The sequence below is a fragment of the Erithacus rubecula genome (assembly GCF_903797595.1).
Source record: "Erithacus rubecula genome assembly, chromosome: 2".
Lineage (NCBI taxonomy): Eukaryota > Metazoa > Chordata > Aves > Passeriformes > Muscicapidae > Erithacus > Erithacus rubecula.
Genome location: NC_136685.1, coordinates 53,707,221 through 53,733,378, shown reverse-complemented (window position 1 = coordinate 53,733,378; position 26,158 = coordinate 53,707,221). Strand labels below are relative to the sequence as shown.

General features: G+C 36.7%; 1 protein-coding gene across 10 annotated transcripts in view; it reads right to left on the bottom strand.

The window, feature by feature from the left end:
- EYA4 (EYA transcriptional coactivator and phosphatase 4) overlaps positions 1 to 26,158 on the bottom strand; it is a 136,355-nt gene that overhangs the window by 56,058 nt on the left and 54,139 nt on the right. For all 10 annotated transcript variants that reach the window (XM_079297734.1, XM_079297726.1, XM_079297733.1 and 7 more), the window contains one exon: positions 8,124 to 8,173. In XM_079297734.1, coding sequence (XP_079153860.1) covers positions 8,124 to 8,173 — 50 coding nt within the window. The remainder of the gene's footprint in view (positions 1 to 8,123; positions 8,174 to 26,158) is intronic.

The window sequence follows — 26,158 nt, the reverse complement described above, 5'->3', positions numbered from 1 at the left end:
ATGAGAATGTTTTGGTTTTGGTAAGTCATGTTTATCCTAAGTCAGGGACCTTTTTCTTTTGTGTCTCATGCTCTGTCAGGGAGGATGTATGCAAAAAAGGCTGGGAGGGAGCATAGCTGGAACAGGTGACCTGAATGGGCCAAAGGGATATTCCACACCATGGAATATGGCCAGCATATGAACTGGAGGAGTTACTCAAAAGTGAGGATTACCTGGGTCTGGAATTAGTCAGCAAACTGAGTGAGGAACTCTATTGTGCATCACTTATTTGTACTTTTTTTCCCCTTTTTATTATCATTATTATTTAATATGATTAGTAGTATTGTTTTGTTACTTTGTTTCAATTATTTTACTTTGTTTCAATTATTACATGGTTTTATCTCAAGCTACAATTTTCACTTTTGATTCTTCTCCCCATTCCACTGGGGTGGGTCTGTGGAGGGTGAAGTTGCATGATGCTGGGTTGCCAGCTGGACAAAAACCATCACAATTCTACTTTTATTTCCTATTTATTTTTTCTCTAATGACTGATCAGGACCTAGTAGGATGGGAAAGAGGTGACTTTTGGTATGTTAAACATGAGCACAGCATAATAATTGCATGGTGTTAGTTAAATCCTTACTTAGTACATAGGACTGACGAACGACATTTAGAATGTGAAACTTCTAATAATTAAACTACAATTAAAATATTTGAGGAAAAATGATAGTCAAGTAAAAAGCAAGCCAATCTCAGAACAGGCGATTTGGATCTCAATGGCCATTTCCTTTTTTATTGTCTACATTCTTCTTGGAATTTTTCTTCAGCTATATTTGAAGTGCAAAGTAGGTGGAATCAAATACTTTGACTATTCAGGCTCACCAACGGTAAAATATATTTAGAGTATACAAGAGGTCAAAGAAGCTGGAACAGAGTCTGAATTAGTCCTCCTGTGTACTGCTGTAATGTGATATGACAGAGCAAAAAATAGACCACAGGAGAAAGAAACAGAACTCCTTCTCATTGTGATTACATGGGCTGCACACGTAAGAAGAACAAACACTGTTATTTTGTGGCTAAAAATCCAGTTAAAATTTTAGGATAAGGCTCTGAAAGACTACTGGATTAAGAAAAAACCTTTGTAGGTGTAGCCTACGTTAATGAAAATAACCTACATTATCTTCTTTCATTCAAAACCAGTATTTAGCCTATCTAAGATACTCCTGCAGATTCAACAATTATAGAAGTTTGATGGATACATTAATTAATCTAGAATCCTGCTCTCTTTAACAAACTCAAAAATCACAAGGCACTTTGATCTCCAAAATCTCCAGATTACTTCCACTAACACTTTTGTTAGAATCTTGTTTACCCAATTTTTTTCCAATGTGGTGATGAAAACAAACAAACAAGCTAAAAAAAAACAAAGAAAGAAAGAAAGAAAAAAAACCAAAACCCTTAGGTTTTATTGCTTTAATTCATTCCAAAGTCTGACCCATCATTGACTCAGGTTAGTGGAAGCCTTAACAGTGACATGATCTGGCTTGGGATCACAGGGATAAATTATTATTAATATCACAGAAAGTATGTTATGTGCAATATTAAAAAAAAACCCCAGGAATTTTTAACAGACATGAAATATAAAAAATAAATTACTTTTATTGTTATAAGCCACGGGGATCTGTTAAAATAAACCATTAAAATAGTTGTCTGTGATGTCATCATTTGCCATGTATTTGCACTCTAAATAGATTATCGTAATTTCTGTAAACATTCATATGTATTTTTAGAACTCTTTGGGGGCTTGATCCAGAGCCAACAATAACTGATGGGCAGACAGTGACCTGCTTCAATAGGCCTTGGTTAATCAGAAGACTGAATTTCTAAAGTTAAAGAATGAGAACATCATTGCTCAGAAGGCAGAGAGATACCTCATAGACTGACCTAAAAGAAGGAGAGATTTGCATTGCCTGAAAATAAAATCCACATAGCAAGGCACAACTCCTTGTAGGCACTGTAGTGCAATTGCCATGGTTGCTGTGTGTCACTCAGTTATTACATGTATGTGAAGAATCATCTCCCACCATGTTACTTTGATTGATTCCAACTGCTTAAGTGGCATGCAGACTAAATGAGTGTACCAAAACTTTAATAAGCACCAGATTTGTATAAAACATTCTCTGCAAGCTAAGTCTGTGTCAGACTGTAGTCTGTAAGAGAAATCTTATTCCACAATGTAGTTATTTTAAAATTGGAAAATTGTTGTATGCTTTTTTGCCAGTCACTGTCTTAACTGAGTAGTTTGAGCTTGATCCTGTCAAACATTTCTCTTAGGTGAAGTGCTTGTGACTGTAGTGGCCTCGTTGACATTAATATTATGCTCTGGCATATACCATCCCTCTTGTTAACTAGTTTTTCTTCCAGTGCCCAAAATTACTTGTGACAATCTTTCAATTTAATTATTCTGTTTTTTCATAGGAAATTTGTTTTGCTGTGTCTGTTTCTCCTTATAGTGTGCCCCAAGCCAAATAAATACCAGAAGCCAGTCAAAGAGTCTTTTATCCTGGCTAAAGATTAATCTTATTTTTGCAGGTACACCCTTCTGGAATTGACCAGTTCTGCAGAAATGCTGAATCTGTAAAATTCAAAGAAATACTTTCATTGCCTCTGGTCATACTGTGTGTCCAGTTGGTCTTACAATAAATCAGCAGAACAACAGGTGATTGCTGGTAGAGTCTTCAGGGTTTCCCAGGAGAAGAGGGATACAATAAGATGTCAACACAAAAAGTTCAAATAAATAGCATTTCAAAAGCACCTACCTTACATGTCTACTTCAAGATAAGTACTTCAGGAATCTCACTTTCAAAGTCTAAATCTGAGTCCTCTCAGTAAGTCATTTCCTCAAATAAAGCCCATTTATCACGTCATTATGATCTACAGATTATTCAGTATGGGATACAGTGGAGCTATACTTCTGACTCAGAAAAGCATTATCCTCTGATCAAGGTAAGTTACATATGGTTCACAAGACAACAAACCCTTACTTCTAAAAAGATTCTAGGACATGGATGAGAAGAAAATCAGGGAGTCTAATGTGTTTAAACAACACATGTGAAAGCCAGGTAGACTGGCTTGCTCATTTTTACTGCAAAAAAATATCATTTATTTTGTCTATTATAATTGCTATTGTCTATTATATAGTCACAAGCTATTGCTGGCTTTTCTTGCTCAGCAGCTCAATTGCAAGCTCCTCTTTCCCATGTGACAATAATGGTGTTCATCTCTTGAACTGCAAATGAATGGGAAGGTGCTGCTGATCCCACTCTCCTGGAAATGCATATGTAGATGGCCAGCTGTTTCCAAAGTCATGGAAAAGGCATGAAAGCTTCATCACAAATCTGTCAGATGCCTGTAGAGCTTGAATCTGGGCTCAGGAGTTACAGTGTTAGATCTGTAAATATGGGCCAACCAATGTCTCACTGAAAGAAGGAACCATTACTGTGATCACTCTGAGATAAGACTGTTAAAGTATTGTTGTGGGAAGTAGTTTGTGGAAGAAATCTCAGGTGTATTTTAGTTGAAACTGATGAGAATGAAACATGATGATGATCTGGTTGTCTGGAATAAAATGCAGAAGGTACGTCTCCTTGATTTTTAGGTTTTTTTAAGTGTATGAATGGTTGTGGAAACACTGGTAATATGCACACATGAGCATTAGCATAACTCAGATACAGTGAATAAAGTGGTCATTGCATCCACAACAGTGAGCCCAAACTGCACAGGAAACAAGCTTTGGCCAAGTGAAGTGAATGGGAAAACTGTGATAGCTCTCACAGACATTCAATACCATCTATTTACTTGCATTAATGACAATAATTGTCTCTGGATGTGTATGTGCACTCTGTATCTGACCAACATAAAATACGAGTAGGTATCAAAATGAGACCAGTGAGAAAAATGTGAAAACCTACTTCACATTCGAAAGTTTCAAGAGAGACTTTTAAGTTGAAACAGAAACATGAATTGGTATCTTTTAAATCTTATTTTGTGGTGCACACAGAAGCGTGGGTGTTGAAGAACAGAACAGCAATCATCTGATGAACAGCTGCAATCTGTGCTAAGAACCTCACTGAAACCCATATTGAATTGAAATATTGGAGCCCTTTTTAAACACATAAAAAAATCCCTGTGTGCTTTTTTGGATAACTGCTTTATCTGGCAACTTGATCTGTGCATATGATTCAATATTTACCAGTGATCATCACTGGTGAATTTCTAGTTTGGTAACATACAGGTCTGAATCCCATCTAACTGGTATCAATGCAGCAACTGTAGTGTCTCTGATTTACACTTTTATTACAGCATCTGATAAAGTTTTAAATGGGAGGATTTACTTAAGACTGGCTTAATTTCCTTTTCCTTTGCTTTTAGAATTTTTTTTAAAAGTATTTAAAGGAAAAGTCAGGAAGAATGGATTTTACTGGAAATATTGGATCCACAGGTTTGTAATAAAAATGCAATAAAATGGAGGGTTTCTTGCTGTACAGGGCCTAATTTTAACTCACTAATACAAAGTTTCACTGCCCTTTTGCAAATACACAAATATTGTATTTTTGACACTATGTATACTAAGTATCTATAGTTTGATTTGTCAGCTTTTATCCCTAACTTGCAAAACTACTCATCAAAACCTTCAAGTTTTCCCATTCTTCCTCTAGATTGCTTCATCACAACATAAATATCATAGTTTAAAAAGGAAAAGTTTGTGAAATATTCAGCCATTTTCCTTTACCCTTCCAGGTAAAAAAGAAACTGTGTTTAAGCTGTCAGAAAAATCTCTACATTCTGCTGCAGTCTTCCATCCTCTCAAGATGGTAAAAACCCCCAAAATTTTCTTTCCTATAATCAGTGAACATTGAGGAAGCAGTAGAAGACCCTGCTGAATTTCAATTTGCAACTAATTCCTCTCCCTCATTTAATTTCTTTCCTCCCTATTCCATTTTATAGCCCAGAAAAACCAATACTTGCTCTCATACCTCAGTTTTTGAGGTGACTTTGGTCTTACAGGGAAATCTTTGGCAGGCTTGGTGGTATGAGAAGGAAGATTTTGGGGTAGGAGCAGATTTTATCACTTTACCAGACTTCAGAATCTCACATATTGTAGCATTTCCACAGGTCACATGGTATGAGGGTTTTAAATGCAGCTTACAGGTTTTAGGGCAACAAAATTATTCCTTAGTAGAATTGAAATGGCTTTTTCTTTATGTAAGTAAAAAGGAAGGTCGTTGATAATTGCAAACCAGTTAACTTTCAAGCACTGCACTAGACTACAACAATTCTTGTATGACATTAAATTTCACATAGGTGCTGTTCAGCACACTCTGGATTGATAGATACCATTTTAAAATTACCTGTCATATAAGAAAATAAAGAGCAATGTATATTGGTAGTCTCTGAACACAGGAACTTCTCTCCCTAACCTTGTCAGAGTAGTCCACCCTGCTGCTCCCTGCTCCAGACTTGTGGTGGAACACTCAGAAAGTTCCAAGTATTCTCTGCCTCTGTGTCACACCAACATCCCCAGAAAGAATTTTTTATGACTGGACATCCAGACTTGCAGAGTGAATTTGATTTTTACTACAGAATTATGAAGAAAGAATGACATAATATTGATACAACCACGATACCACCACTGTAAGATATAATTCCACCACTTAGGTATAAAAGGAAGTATTCACAACCCCTTCATAGGGATTTGATAAAAAAACTTCCAAGAAATTCTAACAGAATTTGAAAGACAAAGCTGTTTGTGAATCAAAGCATCTGTCAGCAACATTGAAGACTCATATGTTTCTTTTTGTGTTTATGACTCACCTACTCACCACAACTTCAATTCTTAACTGCAGATCCCTCTCCCTCTGTGCAATTTACCTGTCTGTTAAGACAACAACCTCTTTCTCTAAATAAATGCCAAAAAGGTTGATTTTTACTGCATGTATAGCTGGTCACTTCTGAAAAACATTTTTTTATATGCTACATAGGTTAAAAAAATGTAGTAGTCACATCTGCAGTTTGAATGCTTCTTTCTAAAAGACAAACCCAGGCCAAGCAAGACAAAGAATCTGCTGATACACACATGTCACTCCAAGAATTCTCCTGACAAAGTTCCCACACCCAATTTAATTACTTCCCTACTGTAAAAACACTTTCCATCTGCATTTATTGTAATAGTTTCAAATCCAAAACTAACAGACTATAAAGCTAGCTAAATAAATGAATGATATTGGCCTTAGGTCCCAAGCCAGGAGCTATTCTGTAAGGCTGTGTGTCTCCAGCATTCATTTTTATGCTGATGTTTCATTTTATGTGCAGTGTTTTCACTTAAGCCTTGTTTAGAGAAGAATTACCTTGCTCCAGGCTCTAAAGTGTGATGTGCCACACAGAGCCCTCTAGTGCTGTTCCAGCCCGAGGTCTGTCAGAGATTCCCCTCCAAGAACAAGTCACATTACAACCAAGAAATCCCACTTGAGGCTGTACACACAGCACTGCATATGCTCGGGCTAGGAACACTAATTTCAACTCTCTCTGATATATCCTCCAACTGAGGCTGCAGAGCTCAGAATGAAAAGTGCTTCTGCTTGAAAATGCACTTAAAAAAATAAAGCTACCTGATTGACTATTTGTAACGTGTTCTCTTGAGCCTTCAGGAGAAAAGAAGTATCTTATTCCTCAGAATCTGCATGAAAAATTTAACTACAGCTTGTAAGAAATTTCCTGATGTGCAGAGATAGTAACAGTACACTTTATTCAGGGTCCTCAGATTTGTTGCAGTTTGTTTTTATCACACTTTGATGCAATTACATGAGACTGGAATTCATAGTTTTTAAAGGCTTGAGCTACAATAGTCTCATTTGGGCAGTTGCAACATTTAAAACTACACACTTGAGTGTATATAACATGAGTGTTATGCTAAGCTGGGATTCTCCATGGTGTCAAAATACTCAGAAAGAACTTGACTTATTAAAATAAATTTTAATCCAAAACAGCTTCACAGCAGATAAGATTTTCATTTACAAGTTATGAGTACTGAAGGGCAAAGCAGATTTCAGGTCTGTCAAAACTGCTATTGACTACATTGAAAGCATACTTGGACATTGAACTATCACTTCCTTTTTCAGTTCTTACCAAATTAAATTAAAAGACATATTAATAACAGACATGAGCTAATGAAAGAAATTCAGATGGTGCACAGTGCAGCTCAAGGCACAGATACTATAATGGCCTTGGATATTACGGGGACTTCCAGAGGATCCTGCTGCAATAATTAAGGAACATAGTTAATATAGGTAAGGATGGACTTGGGGGGAAAACTTTGAATTATTTAACTTTTCTGAATTTTAGTGACATGTTGCTGAAATGTCAGGTTCATTTTGTGGGTCTCCCCTCACAATGAAAGCTTTTGAGTTTTTTTGACACTGAAGCAAGACAAAGGCAAGAAGCACTCACTATAAACTATAAAATATCCACCACTTTACTAACCAATAGGAAGATGCACATCTAAAACAGCTACTACTCCACTTGCTCAAAATTATCTATACACTACATACATGTATGAAACATAGAAGTTAAATCCATTTCCTTTTTCCCATGTACATGAATTAAAAAACTACTGTGCTGGAAAGGAATGTATGGCATCTTTCCAGCTTATGAACACAGCATGTTTTTCACATGTGAAAACAAAATGAAGTTTTGGTAAGGGAAAATTTTCCCCAAATAAAGAATTAGTTTTCCACACTGGAAATAAACTGTATTTTCAATAAACTTCAAGACCCAGGTATGCAGAAAAGGGATAACTGAAGAAAGTGAGATCTGATCACACAGTTTTCCCTACACTATTTAGTAGTTGGGATTTTTTTTTTAATTGAATGTGACCTAAACTCAACAACCCATACTCTAGGCTGCATCTTTGACTGGGAAAAGAGAAAAATCCCTTTTCCAGAGTGAAAACCATTACAACTGATCCAGCCACCCGTTCTTGGCAGAATGTGGCTCGGGGGCAGTGATGCTACCAATGCACAGCCCACCTTGGCCCTGCTCTCTGCCACGGCACCACAGTGAGTCGGACTGGCCCTGGAGCACCATACCTGGGATTCTGCGGCTCTGAACCATCGGACTCTGGGCACGGCTTCTTCACCTGCAAAAGCAAAGCACTGCTGGTTACTGTCACTGAGCACAGCTCCCTGCTGCTCCCCGCTCACGCACTCGCCGCGGAGCTAAAAGCGGATCCTGCTCCCCTCGCCGCCATCTCTATAAAACATTTCCCGCACTTTACAGCAGAGGTTTGCAGCACTAAACAGTGTGTTTCATTATTATCCCATGAACAGCTGCCAACTGCACTTCCCCAGGCTCCATTAGTAGGTAAAATGTTCGGCTAAAATAGCTTGGGGAGTAGTCTTAACCAGGAACAAAGAAACCAAAGAACCAGGTTCCCCACTTTGAAATGAGAAAGCCATACTGTTCTCAGCTTGGCCAAGAAATGTTTCCCCAATTGATACTGCTTCTGTTTCCTGCTAAAGCTCAAAATAATAAACACCAGGTTCTGGGGCAAAGCTCACCCGTTAGTTAAATAATTCACATGGTATTTTTAATTTTGTGAATCTGCTAACTGTATGTTGACTATATTTTCACTGTATTTTCCTATTGCATAAATGAACACATGCACCATTGTCACTCATATTTACAATATATAAATACATGAAAGGAATTTTAGCTTCCAATTTGATCCACTGCTGTAGGCTGATTGGAGGTGATAAAATCTATCACTGTCAGAAAAAAAAAAAAAAAGAAAACTGTTCTCTTGCAGACTAGGTATCTCCTTGGGATCTCCATGATTTCCAGCAAAAAATTAATTGTACCTTCTGGTAATCTAAATTACTTGCATTTTCAGCAGAGGAAAAACATTTTTCTCAGCAGCTTGCTAATGCAAAATCCAGGGCTCTGTGGGAGGTTTCAAAGTTCCAGTTTTAAAGCCACCTAGCAGTATCACTCACTGAGGCTCACTTGGTGTGAGGCACAATAACAGAAAACATTGTCTTTACAACCAGCAAGTTCAATGGCAAGTTTCAGGATACCTTGCATCAAGAAACTCTTCTGCACCTTTTTTTGACTTTAAAAATATTTCAGAGAAAAAAAAAGTAACTTTGACTCACTTCTATTGGAATTATTGACAAACGACAAAACACTCACCAGGACCATCAGAAAAAAAAAAGGGTTAGACTAATGCTAAATATTATATATATAAAATCCTTCAGCTGAATGCCAGGCAACATCACTCATAGAGCATGAGGCACAGTCAGAGCTCACACAAACCCAAACCTGACAGGCATATAAACATTAAGGTGCAAATATCATTGCTACAGTTTTAGGTTAACCACATTGTCATTAAAGTAGCAGAACACCTGAAATACAATAAAATACTTCAGAAATATAAGCATAAGACCATCTACCATGGAAAGTGACTTCAGTGAGCATTATATACAAACATGAAAAATAGATATTCAGATTATTGTGCTGAGTGTCTCCTGAGTGTCAACATCAGAGGGAACTGTTCAAGATATATATTCAAAATCATTTAAATACACTGAAATTACAACAGCCTCTCCTTGACAGGATGGGTGTGATTTCAGGAGCAGTTTGTCTCAACTGAGTTACAGAGGATTTGACCAGGAAAATAATATTTTCATTTTGCATATGAAATACAATTTAAAGTAATTGAAAAATAATGTATTTAGAGCTGTAAAATACAATGACATGATTAAAATTAATTAGAAAAATAAGTAAATGTCTAGTAGCTACATGGCATAAACCCTAGCACAGCTTCTTTTTCTTTTTCCATGTCACTTCCAGCATACTTTTATTATCTCCTTGCTCTCGAATATATTAAGACCCCTGGTTTTCCTTGGCAGGGAAGTGAGATACAGTAATTGGGTATTCACAGATGAGTTTTCCTACCATAGCTCACATTACTACTACATTTTATTTTGACCAACATTACAAAGCAGTCTAAATATCTGAAAGATTATGCTTTATCTGTATAAATTAACATAAAAGATTAAATTAACATAAAACATTAAAAAAAAAAAAGAACCAAAAAAACCCAACTGATAAAAGCTGAATGGTCATAGCAAAAAAGCCACTGACCAACTGTATCAAAATGACTCACTTCTTGTGTGATGTAACAAACTTGGGGAGAAAAAAGTGGGTATTTTTTATTTAAGAATATTGCAAAAAAAGCAAAATACTTTAAAAAGTGAGAATATTTCAGGTTTACCTCTTGGCATTTAGATTATACAGTTCATTTATGATTATTATCTGCAGAAATGTGCAGAAGCACAGAGTATAGAACTGGCTTTTCCTCTGAGGCTAAATGCAAACTTCATTGTGTATCTTTAGGGTCCTTCCTTGAGAGAAAAGATTTAATAAATAAAAATGTTATTTCTTAAAGGACGAACAGGCATGGGATTTTCTTTCAAGTGGCCATATGGAATGAACACCATTTCTCTTCAAGGCTACTCAAGTAGCAAAACAAATTCTGTTATTCATAAAATTATGCCACCCTTGAAGGTGAACAGAAAATCACTGTGAAATGTCCTGATCAAAGACTAAATATGTTTCCTTGTCTTCAAGCTGCAATGTTTTACCTCTTAATCTGCCTTGCTGTTTTCAAAATAATTAACTTTCACTAACACCACATTTATTTACATTCTCATGTGTTAAATGCTATAAAAAGAACCTTTTTCTTTCTTTACTCCTGGTCTGTTTTCCTTTCCCCCCTCTCTGTTTACACAGGTTTTTCTCACCATTTTAGTTAAATTCATGTTGAGAATCATTCACAAGAGTAAGATTCCAGTTTGAGTTTGAATTTTGTTGAACTGCACTGAACTTTCCTACTCTAGTTGCATGCTACAAAATGTTTTGAAAAGTTTCACTTGAAAACCTTAAATACAAATATTTTGTGAGAACAGACTGTTGTGCTCATGTTTGTGATGTCACATCATTGTGGCTGCTGATTGGCTTTAACCACCTGAAAGCTGGAGGCAAATCCCAAAATTGAAAGGAGAGGGGAGAGTTACCAATACCCAGGAATTATAATTTTGTGAAATGGTGCCCACACTTATTTCAGTTTGTAAGGTTCTAAAAGTCCTGTTGTCACACTCTTGGTGAAACTGTTGCAGTCTGGCTTCCTAAATTTCTGAAGACCCTATCTGCATTGAATACACTCTATCTCAAAAATGCTGGTGCTAACAAGCCTTAGATTACTTCTGAGTGCCAGAAGAACCCCATGCCATCAGGAAATTTCACATTACTGTCAAAACGCTCCCTCTTTGCTTTGTCAGTTCCATTTCCCTCTGTGCAGTACCCTGGGTACAGGATACCCAGGCAGCACCCTGAAGGGAAAAAAAAAAAAACCCTGTAGACTCGAATGAAGGGAGAAAAAAAAAAAACAAACAAACGACAAACAAAAAAAAAACAGAACAGAAGGGAACAGGAAATCAGGGGACAAAAGAAGGACCATGGTGACAAAACTAGAGGAGAGCAGAATCCAAGTGAAAAAATGTGACAGATGTAGAGGTGTGTTGGGACAGTAGAAGAATACTGGGACTGGCTGAGATGGAATACCACAGTTTGCTCTCCTTCCTTCTAGATTTGGGACTAACACCACAAAACACAGCCTAAGCACTCATCAGATACCTGTGAAAACTACTTTATAAATGTCATTAGTGACCAGTCTGCCCAGAGCAATGGACTAGTTCTGCTACTCCAGCTTTACTGAAGACCTAATTAATGATCCAAGATGGGAAGCTACACTTTGAACTTACAAGATTATGTAAAAATATTACATTTATGTAGAAAAATGGAAGTGGCTTAAACATTAAACATTTGGCTTAAACTTTTATTAAAAATAATCAAAGTTTTATGCAATTTCTACCTTCACCTCTGACTTGGTTCATCAGAATTCAAATATGAACACTGCTAAAGCATCTGATAATTTGAGGGCACTGTGAAAAAGAGATGCATTTATTAGGTAGCAAAGAACTGTAATAAAGGTATATGACAAATATTTGCATGATGAAGGATTTTATATTAATTGAGCTTTGGATGCTTCATGTTTAACAAAGATAGAGTGAAGAACATTAAAAGAAAAATCTAACTATGCATTCACTGAAAAATAAAAAGACACCCCCTGGAAAGCCTAGGATGTCAGGTAATAAGATCTGCACCAAAATGTGTAAGGGGCAGAATTTCCACAGGCCATATTAATTCTGGCATTTCCTTGCTTCTGATGTTTTTCTTTGCAACATTAACATGATTTATTGGACCCCATACACTAATGTTAAACCATGAAATGGTCCTGCTCTATGAGGTGGTTCTCACACACACACACTGGTGGTATTAAACTCGTAATGCAACACAGGTGAGAAATCCCTTCTAACACTTACAGCTGAAAAATATTGCCACATCAGCACTAAATTATTCTGGCAATGAATCTGCTGAGTTTCCCCATCTACTGCACCAATTATGGCCTTGAGGATCCCTCCTAAAACAGCAGGGTTGCAGCAGGGCTGAGTAGAGCCTGCAATGCTTTGGGCCTGGAGGAAGCAGCTATGCATGGTGGAGCTGTGGAGGATCTATCATCAAGGAGACAAGAATGAATATAGAAAAGTACTTTCTGGGGACCCAAGCACAACCTCAAAGCACATATGTGCTTGCTCAGCCTGTGTATGCTCTGGAGTATGGGCACTGCCTGCATGACTCCCTACAGCAAATTACTCTGGAGAAAGCTGACCCATCTCTGGTCACTGTCCAGGGAAGGGACTGTGTCTGTAGAATAACTCCAGGAGAGGGTGGCACAGGCAGGGGAACAATTTCTGATGGAAATATCAGATAGAAGAACATGACTCGGGATTCTGCGATGAGAATGAATAGCAAAGAAAAGCAGTTCTCCTCAAATGTTTTTTAGATGCTGACTTTGATAGTGTTTACAGGGAGTTTTAAACTGTCTTGACAACAGAAATCTTAACACAGACTGTCTCTACAATGCCTTTGTATATATTATTTGCCAAAGCCTTCCTGTGCTACAATAATGTCATTGACAACACAAAACAAATAATGTCATTCACTTGACCAACAAAACTGGGGCAAGGGCTTGCTTACACTGCTGGGATTTAGTCAAAAATTGTAGCCATGCAGAAAATATACATGCTTTTAATTTAATTTTAAAAAAAAGGCTCTCAACTTAACAAGTATTATTGAAAATGAAGCAGTGTTTTGATGACTGAATTCAAATAATACTCCAACTATGTATGTCAGTGAAGCTTCTGCAAATCAAACACATGCTGAGAAATCTAGAGAAACATCTGAAAAGAATTTTAAATAACACCAAATTCTGAGCTGATTTTTTCACAGCAATTCACTATTCTGCCACACTTCCATAGATATCATAAGGATTTTGCTTAAACCTAGTGAAAATAATAAAATCATATAATTTAAAGTTTGTGTTAAAATACAATATTAAATAAATTCAAATGCATATGAAAAAGTAGGACCATATAGTTGTGCACAAGAGAACTTTATTTACATTTCTGATGTAGTTAAAAACCCAAACACTGATGCTACTGTTGAGTGAAAGAACTTGAAGCCATAGAAAATTTATTTTCCCCCCTATTTTTTACTGTACATAGCTGCATTTTATCTAAATCACATCCTGAAGTAGATTTGTCATATTTCAGTAGATATGATAACAAGAGTTCTGATTGCAGTGGAAGAATGAGGGAAAATATGCTGCATTAATTAATTTAAAATTCACTATTAATGAGTTTTTTGGTTGTTGGTTTGGTTTTTCATAATAAAATTCTACATGAGCTAGTTCTCTAGTGGGAACATTTCTGCTCATCACCTAAACTAGGTTTAGCTATTCAGTGGTCTCTTCTGTTTTCTTAGTAATTAAATCACTATGCCATCAACTACAATTGACAACTCTAATCAAAACAAGATTGAGGTTTGAATGCACATTTTTAAATGAAAGTAGAGTGCAAATTATTTCAAAGTTTTGATTATGAAAGCAGACCACTGATGCTAACTTTGCATTTTATGTAGCATAGTAGATGAGATTCATATTCAAAGACATCAGGTATGTTTCCATGCCTCTAAGGGGTGAGAGCAAGGGATGGGAACAAGGAAAGTCACTCCTCTTCCACCATCACTTCTGTTTTGCATGAAAACCTCTCCTGAGACAGATTTGTTCTCAATGAAATGCATCATTGCTACCCTTCTGCCTCCCCTCCCTCTCTCCAGAGTACTACAGCACCAGCTCTGGTCTGCACCTCTGTGAGTTGTACCTAACTTGCAAGGAAAACTAATCCAGAAGGGATGTATTTAGTATTAAATACCTACAGTTCAGGCATCTAAATCGTCCTAGGCTTGTCACATAAGACTTCCTTTACATCTAACAGAGAGATACAGATGTATTTCACCAGACCTAGAGAAGTCATCTACTTCAGACAGAGAGGAATTACATCAATTAACTGTGACTAATGGCTTCTACTCTCCAATTACCTGCTGAAATGCAGGTAGCTGGGAAACACTGAGGAAATGGAATGGTGCTGCAAAAGAGAGAGGGACAAAGCCTGTGTGTCTCATGACATCCTCCATGAAATCCTCCTGGTTGGCAGCACTGATTATAACAATGGAGAGAGATGGAAACTCTCTCTTTCCCATGGAAACTGCATGTGATAGAGCCTCAGCTCCTTTGGACCAGTCACTGAGCTCGATGGGTTTAAGAAGGAGCTATGACTTAAAAAGCATACAATAATCTTTAATGCTTACACTTTTTGAGATGACAAATTTTCATGATTCTCACAACATTTTGGATTTTCTGTACAAACTGCTGCTGAGAACAGTGTGGACAAACCAGGAACCAGTCCACAGACAGCCTGAAGAACTGCAAAGAGGCATTGCATTTCCTTTAGGTCTTATTTCCCCAGGCTGGAATGATGAGCAGTGACACACTAGAGCTGCTGCTGGTGTGCACATTAATTGAAGTTAACAGGAATTTAATCAATCCTGGTTAATGCCTTTTTCATACTTCCAGTGAGATTATAGTGATCGTTTCTTTCGGGCACACTGTAGTCTTATAATTGACACAAGGTTTTGTAAAACATAAATCAGGAAGCTTTATCTAATATAAAATATGTTTCTATTGAGAAATGTTAGAGAATTAGTGTATCATAAAGGTGACATGAATTGACAAAATTGGAGACAACTTTAACTCCTCAATTTTCCTATTCATATGCTATCACTGGGGACTAAACATTCCTTTCTTGGTAATTTCTTGCTATTGGAAGAGTTTCCTACGTGTTTGTTTTTGCAACATGACTAATGGGTTCACACAGTTCAGAGCTCTAAGCGTCTTTAAAATCTTTATACCTGCAAACATTTTTAAAACACATTTTAAATTGTCTTTGGCACAAGTACACTAAAAATATCAGAGGGTGTAGCAGTCAAGACATAATTTAAATGTTTGGAACCTGCAAAGTACCAACTTCTGCATTTTGAAAAGCATTTATGCATGCACTGTGGGAAAAACTGGCATTCTTTTTTTTTTCTTTTTGTTTGTTTGTGTACAATGAAAGAAGGAAATATGCCTTCCCTTAACTGGTGGGTCAGGCAGGGCAAATGCCATATTACAATGGCACTTTTTGTTTCTGCCTGGGTTACCTAATAGCTCAGAGCTCACAGAACTCTTTTTCCCTGGAGCTGGGAGGGTGGGCCTGGTTCCCTTTAAAAAAAAAAAAAAAAAAAAAAAAAAAGAAAGAAAAAAAAAACAAGAAAAAAGAAAAGAAGGGAAGAAAAGAAGAAGGAAAAGGAAAAGAAAAGAAGAGAGGAAGGAAGGAAGGAAGGAAGGAAGGCATTAGTTCCCTATTTAAATGTTTCAAAGGCCAAAGGTTTGGAAACACCACCAGCCTGGAGCTCATTTATCAACAAATACAGATTCAGGAAAAAATACTAAAGCACTAGCACTGATTTTTTCTCATTCTCTTTTCTTTTTCTTTCTCTCACATTATTTTCTGACTCTCTCTGTCCCCCTACCCCCACCATATTTAAAAAATGCCCAAACCAACCTAAACACAAGTCTTTGACTTTTTTTGCCTTTTCAAGTCAGCTTTGTATCTCAGGGAAGCTGAATCTGAGAGTATATCCTTGGTGCCTTCCTGGTATCTCCAAACTGGCAGTCAGCTAGAAGGTACCATTCTTAATCTGACATGGAAAACTGCTTGCTGTTTTTACTTCAGTTATGTTCCCATTATGTCCTCCAGTTTAGTAGTAATTATACCATTTTTTTTAAAGTGTTTGCTTTTTAAACACCAGCATTCCCAAACACCATTGATCTCTTTTCAGGAAAAAACAGGCATACTGAAATGCAGGAAAATAGCTTCACTGTGCAATGCTTGCTAGACTTCATCTTATGATTCCTCAGCTCCACAGAAATATTGCAAGCAAACTAGGTGTATCAAAACTGCTTTAGAGGTATCATTTAATATTCAAAGGAATTCCAAGTCATCTCCTCTTATATGCATAAAATTCAGAGCCTCCTCAGAAAACCTGAACTTATTTTCTTTCCTCCTGCTTTTCAAAACCAACCAGGGCCAACAAATGCAAAGAAAAAAAGAGTAAACTTTGAAGCTGAAATTTAAAGCAATGAAAGTCAGGAAGTTCAAAAGTTAATATTCCTATGGCTGTGTTAACTTGGCCATGTTGCAAATAGATCATACAAATACTTCAAGCTATTTAGTTAAAGGCCTATAGTACTGTTCCATAAAGCATAATAAAACATGCTGTTTTCTTTTAGTGTGGAAACCAACTTGTATGAGGAACAGTAGAGTGCATTTCTACTGCTAATGCTGACTTCTCCACCACAAGTCAAGTATCTCTGCCTCAAGGCACTTCTCTGTTCTGACATTGCTGGTGACTCACTGGAATCCAGCTTCCCCTTAGTTCACCCAGGAGCTTACATACTGACCCCAACAGGAACAAAGGACAACTTCTCCCCTGACTGGTTTGCCTCATCAGAAAATAATCTGTCTTTCCCCTTGAGATCAAAGAACACTTGTCACAACTTTTCCATCCCTCACTTAGATGAAATTTAAACAAATGGCCTTGTCGATCATCTCCTCCTTTCTGTTCTTCACTATCCTGGTTTTTACCAAGGAGCATATTGATACCCCAGTACAGTAAACAACATGATCTCACATCTATAAAATATCCTTTCCCACTACAGATGATGAAATACATACATGTAAAATATTCTGATGTAACAAAGAATTTATTTTACTAGCCTTGCACTCTTTTGTTTGTCTTCTGTGTTTTTAATAATCATATTGTCATGTGAAGGTTAAAGGAGATCAGCCCTCAGGAAATGTGCCTTATTCTTGGTCCAATATGTTATGTTTCTTTGCCCCATTACTGGGTCAATGTTAAGTAAGCAATGTCTGAAAAACCATCAGTTTCACTATCCTCTCTCTCTTGGAGAAGCATACTCATCATCTGCATTCCTCATCCCAGAGCTAAAAGGACTTTAAAGACAAGGATTGTGGTTTTGAACTATATTCAAAAAGCTCAGGAAAAGAAAAACAGCTCTAATGTGTTCACAATACCTTCACTTCATATGACCTTTGTACTAATTAGTTTTCAAGCACTAAAGTCCTCATAGTAGTACAACCTGTTTAAGAATGAATGAATACCTGGCTCAGAACATGGTCTGACAGAACGGAATGGAATAGTTTGGGCACACTGAAAGCATTGTATATGAATTCAGCTACATGACAACTTGATTTATTGGCAATCCAAAGTTCCTAGGTTGAGGTTTGAATTATTCCAGACAACATGGTAAGCTCTTCCTACAAGCTCTTCCAAGTTTAGCCACTTGTTCAGTGGTGCCAATTTTGCTCAGATACTTTTCAGCCAACTTTTCTTCACTTTTGGTCTTACCCAAGCTGTATGAGCCAGATGTAATAGTAGGAGAGTAGTTATTACCTGCAGTGTCTGCCAGCATAATCCACCCTGTGTGACCTGTCCATTACACATTTGTCATACAGAATCAGAGGTAACCTTGCACTCATCCTTCAGAGAAGGAGAGAAACTGCTGCAGATTTTCAGTAGTGTGCAGCTAGTAAGAAGGACTCAAGTCACTTCTCTGTTTTTTGGATCCATCTTCATCTCTCAGGAGAGACAACTATATGCAACTGACAGTGTTTTGACACAGAGTACTAGAAAGATAAGAAAATGTAACTGAGCATTATTCATAGATAATTAAGAACATCTGACTTCATTATCTAAAAGTTGATAATTTTTATCAGTAGAAATACCTGTTAGTCACTGTGCTCCTTCACAACCCTGAAAGGCTGGAGCATGTTTATGCTGAGTACATGTGCTGAGACCTGAGAATGCAAACAGGCTCTTTGTGACCAACTGCAATGACTGTAGAGTGAGATCCTGTTCTGCCAAACTCTGCCTGAGGTGATGCTGTATTCACTTCTCCAGCAAATGGCATTTCCTGAGCAGAGGGGTTGCCAAGCTTGGGACAAGCCCACAAAGATTTAAGCTTAGGCCTAAATGGGATCATGGTGTTTGGCTCTTACTGTCCATGCAAGAATTCAGAATAATGAAGGTAAGTCTGAATCTGCCTTTGTAGGACAGGAGGCTCAATTAGTGCCAAGAAGCAACAGGTGGACAGAGCAATAAGACAGGTTGGAAGGAGATGAACAAGGTAATATGAGCAGGTAACATGAACAGGATTTTAGCCCAGCACCTGCCTACCTATTAACAGCTGGGAGAGTCCTGTAGGCACTGTGGAAGATTGGAATTATGTTAAAACAATACTAAAATAAAATAAAACTAAAAAAACCCCACCACAAAACCCCAACAATAAAAACTGTTCTGCTATTCTGTGGTAGCTTTTCTTCTGGTAGCAGATCAAAGGCATTCAGCTATAAATATCTGACTTTTCCACAGATAATATCTATGAATCTGATCATGAACAAATAATTTGCTATATGAAAACAGCCCAAGCTGAAGTCATCAGCTAATTGTACAACACTAGTATTTTTTGCACAATGCCCTGAGGTTATCCCAATTAAAACCACCTGCTTAAAGTGTACACAAATGACTATGATAAAAATTATTTTTAAAAGTGTGTTCAAAACTTTTGAAAAAAGTGGAAAGAGAAGGTAATAAACAATAGCACATCATAGTCTACTAGAAACCAAGTAAACCAAGTAAATCTCCTGTACACTTACAGTGAACAGCTGTGCTTTTTCCTAGCTTCATACATTTCTGTTCTCCCCATTAGAATTTTAGCAACAATTTCTAGCAGCTGTTGTAACAATTATAAAATGCATCAGATAACTAAACTCCAGCAACCTATTTCTCTCACAGTATGGATGCAAAAGATTATTTGTAGTTCTAAATATTTGAAAATTAAATAATCATTTTTTGTGGCCCAGATGTTATCCAACCGGTGAAAAAATAATTTGTTAGAAGTTAGACAGAAGGACATATAGTGCTGCAGTGTCAAGTCTCACAAACATCAATATAAACTAAAGACATATTCACATGCATTTGTATCATCAGGGAAGCAAATTTACTTTGTTTCTGGTTACTTTAATTTTCAGTGTCTTTGGAACATGTCAGTAAAAGTGAAGAAAATGCTGCTAGGAAATGTCTTTTTTTTTTTTTTTTTTCCTTTCTTCTTTTTTTTTTTTTTAGGGATGTAAGGAAAAGAATAATAATTTAGCAAAGGCAAATCACAGATAAAATCCTTTCTAATAAATACATAGGAAAATACACTGCACATAATGTGCACTGTAGCTACTACATGCTTGTAAGCATCACAGAAGCAAATTCCTATGTAGTGGCACTACTTTTTATACATATGATTCAGATTTATTTCTTCAAATACTAATGAAGATTTACAACACTACATTCATAAAATACCCTGTTAATATTGGAGGGTTAAAATGTCATTCAGGTAAATTAATTACAAAAGGATAAATGATTAATTGTATCTATACACAGGAATACACCATGCATTTGGTTGCATACTAGTAACAACAGCCACAATTAGAATTCACATTAAGAATATTTAATTTCGGTTTTGTCACTTGTGTTGTGCTGTAATTCTTAGCACTATTCAGAATGGCTGCATTTACAGCATAAAGTATGTAAATAAATCTCAAACTATCAGCTAATAATATATTTTTCATTATTAGCCAAGGAGGACAACATCAGAGGCAATATAGGTCTTAAAAGGCTGGCATAAGAAAGAACCACTTGACAGATCATATTTCAGCTCACATGTAGGCCAATTTTGTTTCTTTTTTCAGGTTTGAAAATTTGACTGCTAATATCTCACTATAGATCTTTAGTGTATCCAAAGAGATTTTAATTTTTTGCTATAAATACTGCTATATTAAAATGCATAATTTAAAAATATTTGAGAGTGTGTTTTAATTTCAAAGGTGTTTTATATACAAAATAGTTGAGCTAGCTTTCCAGAAGCAAACAATTATCTTTGTCGGGGTTTGTTTTTCCAAATTCATACCATTTTGTTTATATTTGCTGTCCTCCAGTAAATTCTTTAGCCAGCAGGCAATTACTTGGAATAAGGAATTCTTCCAATTTATTTTGGATGGTTTTATATACCCATCTCAAGTATTAAAGAAAAAAAACCAAAAAAACCAAGAACTCTTTAGTTTAGGAAAATATAACAACCAAGATTCCCTAAACTCTCAAAGCATTCAAAACAAAAATAAAGAAACAGCTTCATAGTGACAGATGAATTTCCTGTGCCCAGGGCAATGCCTGGGAGTTACAATAAAGTAGCTCATAAGTATAATAAAGTAAAAATATTTTCAATGCATCTGCAGCCATTTCTCTCACAATAGTCTGTGCATTCACCCTATTCCAGACAAGTGAGCAAGTGCCCTTTGTCTCTGGCTCAATGTGCCAAATCTCCTGCATCTTTTGACTCTCCTCCCTTCTCCCCTGTCTCCCCAGCCTGATCCTGGAATGTTTTGGCCACGAGGTTAAGAAAGATTCCCCCATTTATCACAACCTGCCAAGCACAACAGGGTCACAGTCCCAGCCCCAGTGTTATCACTTAGCTAATCCAGCCTCGGCACTGGCATGAAACTTCAAAGATATTTTGCCACGGGCAAAAGTTAGTCCTTATTTGCTTTAAAATCCAAGTATCAATCAAGTTAAACTGTGCTTCAGTGGAGCTAACAGTTTGCATGTTCAGAGCAACACGGACATTTGGTTCTTAGCTGGGGCTCTAATTGAATGCAGAGCTCACCTGGGATAGCAGGACAAATACTTCAAATACAGAAAAAAATCTCATAATGGGACAATTAATTTTATCCATGAGAACACCTTTGATGAAAAGAATTATTCAGTCATTCATGTAAATACACAAAAGCACCTTCTGGTGCATGTGTGCAAATAAATACAGATAATACACACGGAATCTCTGTTTATGTTAAATCACTTCAGATTATTTTACCTTCCAAAGATTTTATAATGAGTTATACCAGATAAGCAGCCAAACTTATATGACTGTAAAGGTCAGTTAATGACTTTTAAATATCCCTGACATTAATGTGAAGAACAATTGCAGATTTACTATGAGAACAAGCAAAGGACTTTTCTTCAATATCTCGGAAGCAAATTATTGATTAACCCTGGTAAAATAATATGTAAATTTTACTATTCTGGGACTCTGCTTAGTCGTTTCTGTTCAACCTAACACAAACAATACAATAATTATGCTTTTAAAATCAATCCAGGTTTTTCCTCACTGTAGATTTTAAACTGCTTTCTTCTGAGGCTAAAAAGGGATCCATCTTAAAATAAGCTTTTTAAAAAAGTCTTCATCTTTTCTGCAGATATTTACTTATAATTGAATACTGTTTAATTATGTATTAATTCAGAGCAATGACTGAATATTGAAAAGAGAAATAAACCACACATATATTATCTTTTCTGATAATCTTTTACTGAAATGGATATTATTTATTTTTTCCAGCAATATGATTGAAAATACCTTTATTAAAGTAAAATATAAAAAGGAACAAGTAGCATATTAGCTACAGCTATAAATTCTGCAAACTGCTCACATACCTTTTGTACATAAATTTAATGCAGCCATGCTATCCTTTTATTTAAAAACACTGAAACAATATGTTAAATTTTTAATCCCTTGTGACTAACATTTACTAAATAGATTTTACAATGCAAAGTTTGAAACTGAATAAAGTGCTAATTATCTCCTCTATTCTCCCAAAGTAAATGTAAATGAAATAGAATTTATGTATAACTGTTTGCAAAGAAAACAGTTATATTTAAATATTTAAAAAACAGGTAATCATGTGAAGGAGATAGTATGCAGTGTGGTTTTTAGTCTGTTTCTTCTATTTCACAGTAAGTTCAGGCATTTTCACAAACCACATTTTGTTTAAGAAAACAATCTTGACTTCTAATTTCTGTAACAGATGAATTAGCTTCCTTGTATGAGCACTCTAGCATGTGCGTGTGAGATCACACAAACATACAAGCATGCAGATTTTCCAGAGCCAAATTCAAGTTCTTTCGCTTGATATTATCCACATTCACACAAGGTTGCAGCTATTTGATTTGCTGTACCATTTAACAAGATAGACTTTTATAGATTTCAAATTATTTTGGAAAAATGCTTTGGCAAGAACTATTTTTTAATTCAGGAATTTAAAACATTGCTTGGCTTACATATCCTTTTCAAATTTAGATTTGATTTGCTTCAGAAGAAATCGTAGCGGCACAATAGTTACTGAGACAGTCAAAAGCTGTTCAGCTGAAATGTATTTCAGAAAATAGTGAACAGACCAAGAAAAGAAACATGTAACTGGATCCTGCTGCTTGCTGCTTACCAGACCACAGGCAGAAAATCGAAGAACTTACTGGCTGTAAGAATTTATCATACCTTTCTTCCAAGGAAGTTCCCTGCCTATTACAGATCCCTATGGCTGTAAATGCCTGTTTACAGCTGGACCCAATTGCCTTGCTCTTTCTTTCCTGGGACTTTGCTTTCTGCTCTAGGATAATAAAACAGCACTCCCAGAGTGAACACCCCGGCTGAGTTTCCCTGAATGAAACAGACATTTAAGGAGCAGTAATCCCCACGCCAGCTCCCACCGTGGCCTCTGCACTATTGCTCTTGCTGCTGCGCAGACCCACGGCAGGGAACAGCATCTGACTGCAACAGCACACGCACATGGGCTCCCTGAAGAAAGCTTTAATTACAATTTATTCACAAAAAAAATGGTCTGTTCAATTGCAAAGTGCATTAAAAATAATAGATGACACTACAGAGACAGCCAGCTTTGGAGGAGGTAGGACCGGGGCTTTAGAATATTTGCACTTCAGCAGTATTTGTTCCAAATGCATGTCTAATCAACTTAGAAATTAAATAAATGGATTTGAATTAAGTATTAGGAAAATGAGTTTATTTTATTATATCCACAGTTTTTGTAGTTTAGGGATAATTAATTTGAATTCAACTTATGTCTAGACACCTGTCTCAGTCTATTGACCTTTAAGTGTTTCTTATAAATATGTTATTGAATAACGCACCAAAAAACTGCTCACAGATTTGACAAAACATGATATTTGCAGCACATTATAGAATGACGTATTTTATTTCTTACAATACTTACAAGTAACCTCCTGTGGTAAACAAAAGCCATCCCTGAAAGAACCTGATGAATCCAGTCCTGTGACCTATCTAAACTCCTGCACTCTAGAGCCAGCATAAACAAATACCTTGTTCCAAAACCAAGTTTGAAACTGCTACTATAGAAATTAAAATCAACCTTCCTTTTCAGAACTGAATATGAATGGGAATTAACACCCATTTATATATCTCATTTTATCACTAAACAACATTTGTATTGATATTGCAAATTAAAATCCATCAAAACCTTACCTCAGTAGTCTCTGAAGAACAGAAACCAATTCCCCAGATATGCAAAATCAGTTTCCAGGACAAAAAAAGAGAAGAGAATATTTGTTACGTCTCACACTAACTAACTTCCACTGTAGAGCAGCTAAGGTGTTCAGGCAGGTTTCCAGAACCAAAAAGCTTTCACATCAGTCAGCTAGGATTTTAAACTCAGGAAAACTGAAGACACTTTGTTCTTCCTTGAACTGTCATGCCGAGCCCAGCACAGTCCAGTTACTTAAGTTAACTAGGAGGAGATCTCGATAGTAAACAAGCTTGGCTCTGTCCAATGGCTTTCCACACCCTCCTGTTTATAGTAAGATGACTTGCATTCAGAGGTCACCCCATCAACAGCTCCTGTCTTTCAGTGGGTATCTAATGTGCTGCATTTATCCCAAGGCTCTTTTAATGAAACCACCTTCCTGGTCCCTGCTCGCCTGCTGTCGCTATGACACATCTGCTCCTTATTGTGCAAAGCCCTATTAAGTGTTAAAATATACAGAAAAGTCATACCTGGGCATATATTCTGCAAGTAATTCAGGTATTTGTAAGTGCTTACCTTGTCTGTGAATATTAGCAACAGAAAGTCTTTTTAAAGATCAAAGAATTTTGCCAGCAACATTCATCTTGTGAATAAAAGAAATTCAAGAGGAAGGAAGATGGATGTCATTGTTTGATCTGGATTTAAAACTTTTACAAATACTCCCCAGAAGGATAATGCATGTGCCTGTGCCAGATAATATTTACTTGAATATGTTAACATGCTGGAAACAAGAGATGAGGAGTGTCCTCAAGCTCTGCTGTAAAATGATACAGAGCCAAGAAAAACAAGGGTCAAGTGCCAGGACCCCAGGAAAACACCAAGTCAGTTCTGGGATGAAAGAATACATGGAATTGATGGTTCTTACAAAACACAGTACATCCACAGTGGTGTAGAGCCTCCTAGCTCTCATTTTTTAGGCATACAAGTGCTACTGGTTACAGGAGATTTGTGATCCAACTGGCAATTATTTTCTTCACACAGCACTGCAAACCAAAAGAATAAACCACTTGAAAATTGCTTATCAAAACAGATAGATCTAAATTAACTGTACCTTAAAATGAGGAAAAGAAAATGGTGTTCAGTATTTCCCTTCAGAAGTCTTACCAGAGTAAGAATTCCAAATTTCTATCGGTACTTTTTCTCACTCCTTAGCCATCGGGCAGCACTGGGAAGTTCAGCCTTGTTTCAGTGGGGATGTGAAACTGAAGATGGCACTCTCTCCCCATGCAAACACAAGCCTGACTGCTGCTCAGAAATGCTCTTTGAGTGAAAGTTACACCTGTAGCACATTTTCGGCACCATTTTTTTGTCACCACTGCAGCATCAAAATGACAGATAGCAGCTTGGCTCTGCTAAAGCTAATAAACCATGATTGATGAACTGGGCTAGAAAGCCATGTCAGTTCAGATTAGGATATTTGTGCCATCATTTGACAGGTTCCATGCTTTATTATTAGAATAGACTGTCAGGACTATAATGGATACTAATAACTACATCCATCCAGATTCTCTGATGCCTTTTTTTGTTCTTAAACCTACTAATGAAGTTTAAATACAAAAGTCTTTTTCATGTGAAATCTCACTCAATTTTTATCAAATACTTGTGCTTAGAAATACAATATACTTCCTTAAACAGGTGCCTGTCAGCTGCTATAATCTCATGTACTGAAATCCAAGTAATCCTCATTTTACTGCATTATGTGGTATAATGAAGACCCACCTCTTTGACAATGAAAACCCATTGAAGCATATTTAAAGTACTGGGGGGAACATAATCAGCTTTCAGATGTTGTTTTTGACATTAGCTTTGGCCCAACCTCATTCTTAACTGCTTAAACAACATATCAGATGTGGAAGGTGGCTAGTCAAGATTGGTTGGGGTTTTCAGCACCAAAAGAAAGGAAACAAAAGAAAAAGCTATTGCAGAAAATGCTGCCAAAGCACACTGAAAGCACCAGGATGTACATGAACAGAGGGCTCCAAGGCTCCAATCCTACTCAGTGAATTGCAGAGTCCACAGAGTAGTGGAGAGTCATCACAGGAGCA